Raw genomic sequence first — 6,000 nt, forward strand, 5'->3', positions numbered from 1 at the left:
GGTCAATAAGGACCAATTAGTTAAGATAAGATGTTTCTTTATTAATCCACTTGGGGACATTCAGGGGTCATAGCAGCACAGGGGGGGTACAGGTAGGGTCAGGGGTCATAGCAGCACAGGGGGGGTACAGGTAGGGTCAGGGGTCGTAGCAGCACAGGGGGGGGTACAGGCAGGGTCAGGGGTCATAGCAGCACAGGGGGGGTACAGGTAGGGTCAGGGGTCGTAGCAGCACAGGGGGGGTACAGGCAGGGTCAGGGGTCATAGCAGCACAGGGGGGGGTACAGGCAGGGTCAGGGGTCATAGCAGCACAGGGGGGGGTACAGGCAGGGTCAGGGGTCGTAGCAGCACAGGGGGGGGGGTACAGGCGGGGTCAGGGGTCGTAGCAGCACAGGGGGGGTACAGGCAGGGTCAGGGGTCATAGCAGCACAGGGGGGGGGGTACAGGCAGGGTCAGGGGTCATAGCAGCACAGGGGGGGGGGTACAGGCAGGGTCAGGGGTCATAGCAGCACAGGGGGGGGTACAGGCAGGGTCAGGGGTCATAGCAGCACAGGGGGGGGTACAGGCAGGGTCAGGGGTCATAGCAGCACAGGGGGGGGTACAGGCAGGGTCAGGGGTCATAGCAGCACAGGGGGGGGTACAGGCAGGGTCAGGGGTCATAGCAGCACAGGGGGGGGTACAGGCAGGGTCAGGGGTCATAGCAGCACAGGGGGGGGGTACAGGCAGGGTCAGGGGTCATAGCAGCACAGGGGGGGGTACAGGCAGGGTCAGGGGTCATAGCAGCACAGGGGGGGGGGTACAGGCAGGGTCAGGGGTCATAGCAGCACAGGGGGGGGTACAGGCAGGGTCAGGGGTCATAGCAGCACAGGGGGGGGGGGTACAGGCAGGGTCAGGGGTCATAGCAGCACAGGGGGGGGGGTACAGGCAGGGTCAGGGGTCATAGCAGCACAGGGGGGGGGTACAGGCAGGGTCAGGGGTCATAGCAGCACAGGGGGGTACAGGCAGGGTCAGGGGTCATAGCAGCACAGGGGGGGGGTACAGGCAGGGTCAGGGGTCATAGCAGCACAGGGGGGTACAGGCAGGGTCAGGGGTCATAGCAGCACAGGGGGGGGTACAGGCGGGGTCAGGGGTCATAGCAGCACAGGGGGGTACAGGCAGGGTCAGGGGTCATAGCAGCACAGGGGGGGGTACAGGCGGGGTCAGGGGTCATAGCAGCACAGGGGGGGGGGTACAGGCAGGGTCAGGGGTCATAGCAGCACAGGGGGGGGGTACAGGCAGGGTCAGGGGTCATAGCAGCACAGGGGGGGGGGGGTACAGGCAGGGTCAGGGGTCATAGCAGCACAGGGGGGGGTACAGGCAGGGTCAGGGGTCATAGCAGCACAGGGGGGGGGTACAGGCAGGGTCAGGGGTCATAGCAGCACAGGGGGGGGGTACAGGCAGGGTCAGGGGTCATAGCAGCACAGGGGGGGGGGTACAGGCAGGGTCAGGGGTCATAGCAGCACAGGGGGGGGGTACAGGCAGGGTCAGGGGTCATAGCAGCACAGGGGGGGGTACAGGCAGGGTCAGGGGTCATAGCAGCACAGGGGGGGGGTACAGGCAGGGTCAGGGGTCATAGCAGCACAGGGGGGGGGTACAGGCAGGGTCAGGGGTCATAGCAGCACAGGGGGGGGTACAGGCAGGGTCAGGGGTCATAGCAGCACAGGGGGGGGGTACAGGCAGGGTCAGGGGTCATAGCAGCACAGGGGGGGTACAGGCAGGGTCAGGGGTCATAGCAGCACAGGGGGGGGGTACAGGCAGGGTCAGGGGTCATAGCAGCACAGGGGGGGTACAGGCAGGGTCAGGGGTCATAGCAGCACAGGGGGGGGGTACAGGCAGGGTCAGGGGTCATAGCAGCACAGGGGGGTACAGGCAGGGTCAGGGGTCATAGCAGCACAGGGGGGGGTACAGGCAGGGTCAGGGGTCATAGCAGCACAGGGGGGTACAGGCAGGGTCAGGGGTCATAGCAGCACAGGGGGGGTACAGGCGGGGTCAGGGGTCATAGCAGCACAGGGGGGGGTACAGGCAGGGTCAGGGGTCATAGCAGCACAGGGGGGTACAGGCAGGGTCAGGGGTCATAGCAGCACAGGGGGGGGGGGGTACAGGCAGGGTCAGGGGTCATAGCAGCACAGGGGGGGGTACAGGCAGGGTCAGGGGTCATAGCAGCACAGGGGGGGTACAGGCAGGGTCAGGGGTCATAGCAGCACAGGGGGGGGGTACAGGCGGGGTCAGGGGTCATAGCAGCACAGGGGGGTACAGGCAATAATAGAAATGACAATAAATAAAATATCAGAATAGAAGGTAAAGAACAAGATAAAATATTAATAAATATAAATAAAGGTGAGGGTCTAGTCAGCCAGACAGATGTAATAATAATAATAATAATAATAATAATAATAATAATAATAATAATAATAATAATAATAATAATAATAATGATGGATAACGGACTCTAAATCAATGGACTAATGTCATGTAATGTGACTCTGTCCTGAATGTGAAGCAGACGACATATTAGGGAAACTCCAGTCAGTAGGACCCTGTGACCTCTGACCTCTGACCCACTCCATCCTGACCTGCAGCACCAGTCAGTAGGACCCTGTGACCTCTGACCCACTCCATCCTGACCTGCAGCACCAGTCAGTAGGACCCTCTGACCCTCTGACCCACTCCGTCCTGACCTGCAGCACCAGTCAGTAGGACCCTCTGACCCTCTGACCCACTCCATCCTGACCTGCAGCACCAGTCAGTAGGACCCTCTGACCCTCTGACCCACTCCATCCTGACCTGCAGCACCAGTCAGTAGGACCCTCTGACCCTCTGACCCACTCCATCCTGACCTGCAGCACCAGTCAGTAGGACCCTCTGACCCTCTGACCCACTCCATCCTGACCTGCAGCACCAGTCAGTAGGACCCTGTGACCCTCTGACCCACTCCATCCTGACCTGCAGCACCAGTCAGTAGGACCCTCTGACCCACTCCATCCTGACCTGCAGCACCAGTCAGTAGGACCCTCTGACCCACTGACCCACTCCGTCCAGCACCAAGCGAGCTCTACACTATGTTGTTGTACGAGTCCAAATTCTATAATACTATTCACTGAATCAAAGATAAAAAATGTACATCTTTTTATGTATTTATCTATTTACATCCAGGCTGTTGGACCAAGTTGCTCAGATCTTTGCTTCGTTCCCTGCAGCTGCAACAGAGCCGCGTTCACTCTGGGTTTTACACGTTACTGCTTTGGGCAAGAGCTTCATACAAGTTCTTTTTTTTTTTTTTCACTTTTTCTCCTTATTTTCTATTTTTCTCCCATCCCAATTTCATAGTACTGCCAATTCTCCCCTCCCCTGTCTTGAACGTTGCTAGACTATGCCCCCCACTGGTCGGCTGTAGTGAGGATAGAAGCCTTGCATCACGTGTCCCCTCCGGTACACGAGGAGGCAGCCTGTCGCATCTTTTCACCAGACAGCGCGGACTCTCATTGGCAAGGAGTAACGCGTGGGAGGCTCCCGCTGCCCCCGATACTTCCTGTCTCTGCTGTGCAGGCGCACCAACCGACCTGTAGGAGTCGCTGACCACAACGTCCAGATTACCACCCATCGACTTCCCACCCGCTGACTCTGCCAAATGAGCCAGTCCGACGGCCGGCCCAAGTCGAAGGCAACGCTGAGACTGGGATTCGATACCGGAGTCTCTTGCATTGGTGACGAGCGCAATCTCCGCTACGCCACCCAGCCGCGCCAGCTTCATACGAGTTTGAAGGTCTCTGCTGACTTGGGCTGCCTGGCACAGTGAGTCAGAGAGGGTGTTATGGGCTGCCTGGCACAGTGAGTCAGAGAGGATGTTATGGGCTGCCTGGCACAGTGAGTCAGAGAGGATGTTATGGGCTGCCTGGCACAGTGAGTCAGAGAGGATGTTATGGGCTGCCTGGCACAGTGGGTCAGAGAGGATGTTATGGGCTGTCTGGCACAGTGAGTCAGAGAGGATGTTATGGGCTGCCTGGCACAGTGAGTCAGAGAGGATGTTATGGGCTGCCTGGCACGGTGAGTCAGAGAGGATGTTATGGGCTGCCTGGCACAGTGAGTCAGAGAGGATGTTATGGGCTGTCTGGCACAGTGAGTCAGAGAGGATGTTATGGGCTGCCTGGCACAGTGAGTCAGAGAGGATGTTATGGGCTGCCTGGCACAGTGAGTCAGAGAGGATGTTATGGGCTGCCTGGCACAGTGAGTCAGAGAGGATGTTATGGGCTGCCTGGCACAGTGAGTCAGAGAGGATGTTATGGGCTGCCTGGCACAGTGAGTCAGAGAGGATGTTATGGGCTGCCTGGCACGGTGAGTCAGAGAGGATGTTATGGGCTGCCTGGCACAGTGAGTCAGAGAGGATGTTATGGGCTGCCTGGCACAGTGGGTCAGAGAGGATGTTATGGGCTGTCTGGCACAGTGAGTCAGAGAGGATGTTATGGGCTGCCTGGCACAGTGAGTCAGAGAGGATGTTATGGGCTGCCTGGCACAGTGAGTCAGAGAGGATGTTATGGGCTGCCTGGCACAGTGGGTCAGAGAGGATGTTATGGGCTGCCTGGCACAGTGAGTCAGAGAGGATGTTATGGGCTGCCTGGCACAGTGAGTCAGAGAGGATGTTATGGGCTGCCTGGCACAGTGGGTCAGAGAGGATGTTATGGGCTGCCTGGCACAGTGAGTCAGAGAGGATGTTATGGGCTGCCTGGCACAGTGAGTCAGAGAGGATGTTATGGGCTGCCTGGCACAGTGAGTCAGAGAGGATGTTATGGGCTGCCTGGCACAGTGAGTCAGAGAGGATGTTATCTGGTAGAAGAGAAGGATTTCTGTTGAGACCAACAGTGACAGCAGTGTCTACTACTCACAACAGTGGAGCTCATCGGAGCCATCGTCACAGTCCTGGTCCCCGTCGCACACCCAGAGCCCGGGCACACAGCGGCCGCTGCTGCTGCAGCTGAACTGAGCCGGGTCCTGGCAGGCGGGCAGAGAGTGGCCTGAAGTGCCTGGTGGTCAACAGAACACATCATCATTTCATTTAGAACCTTTGTTTAAACCTCGAAAGGCAACGGAGGCTTCCCTCATGTACAGTCACGTACATACATAAATAAGCCAAACATTTAATAAAAAGGCATATAAAATCACACAGCATGTAAAAATCACACAGCATATAAAATCATAACAATAAGACAACAACAAGGTGTGACAAAAGTAAGGATAACAAATCAATTAAAACACGTACAACTTGATTGACAAAGGTTGGAGATCAAGGTTTTAAATTCTGCAACAGAGGGGAGAACATTAATTTCTATAAGAACTTAGGTGTAAATAATGCAACCCGCACACGAAATCATTCATTTGAAATCAGGACATTAAATAAGCAATACTTATAAAAGTGAGGTGCATGTCAATATTTTAAGTAGTCGTCATGACAGAGGCCATTCATAACAGTCTCAGACATTCCCATGCCAATGAACATGTGGAAACTACCTGCCTGCAGCAACCTGAACCCGGTGTGAGTTATTATTCATGAGGAAAGACCTTATTCATCTGTCGCGTTACGAGTCGTGCACTTAAAGAAACAATGCACACGCGCAAATACCAAGACAACGCATCTATGTAGAAATGTAGCGCATGTCTTACCAACAATATTGAGATATGTTATCAGATGAATGAGAAGGAATCTGCCACCAAGGTGTCCCATGATGCTGCACGTCCGCGACACACGCAGCGTTCTGCGGCGCATAATTTATGACACAAGCATGTCGCCTCCGCGTGATTTTTTTCCGTAGCCTATGTTTGCGGAGACGCTCTCGGATTGGTTTAGCGCCGAAGGAACAGCGAAGGAGTGCGCCGAATGCTTCAGCGTTTTCCCTGATTGGCGGAAGCGTTCGGCGCACTCCTTCGCTGTTAATAAGCAATAGGCAAATGGCGTACCCTGATGTAAACAAG

General features: G+C 56.1%; 1 protein-coding gene across 1 annotated transcript in view; it reads right to left on the reverse strand.

Moving 5' to 3' along the window:
• LOC311231494 (low-density lipoprotein receptor-like) overlaps positions 1–5,754 on the reverse strand; it is a 77,055-nt gene extending 71,301 nt beyond the window's left edge. The window contains exons 1-2 of the mRNA XM_084318104.1: positions 5,692–5,754; positions 4,917–5,054 (exon numbers count right to left, since the gene is read on the reverse strand). Of these exons, the coding sequence (XP_084174230.1) occupies positions 4,917–5,054; positions 5,692–5,752 (199 nt within the window). The 5' untranslated portion in view covers positions 5,753–5,754. The remainder of the gene's footprint in view (positions 1–4,916; positions 5,055–5,691) is intronic.
• Positions 5,755–6,000: the final 246 nt, after the last annotated feature.

Source organism: Notolepis coatsorum (genome assembly GCF_963971535.1).
Source record: "Notolepis coatsorum genome assembly, chromosome: 7".
Taxonomy (NCBI): Eukaryota; Metazoa; Chordata; class Actinopteri; order Aulopiformes; family Paralepididae; genus Notolepis; species Notolepis coatsorum.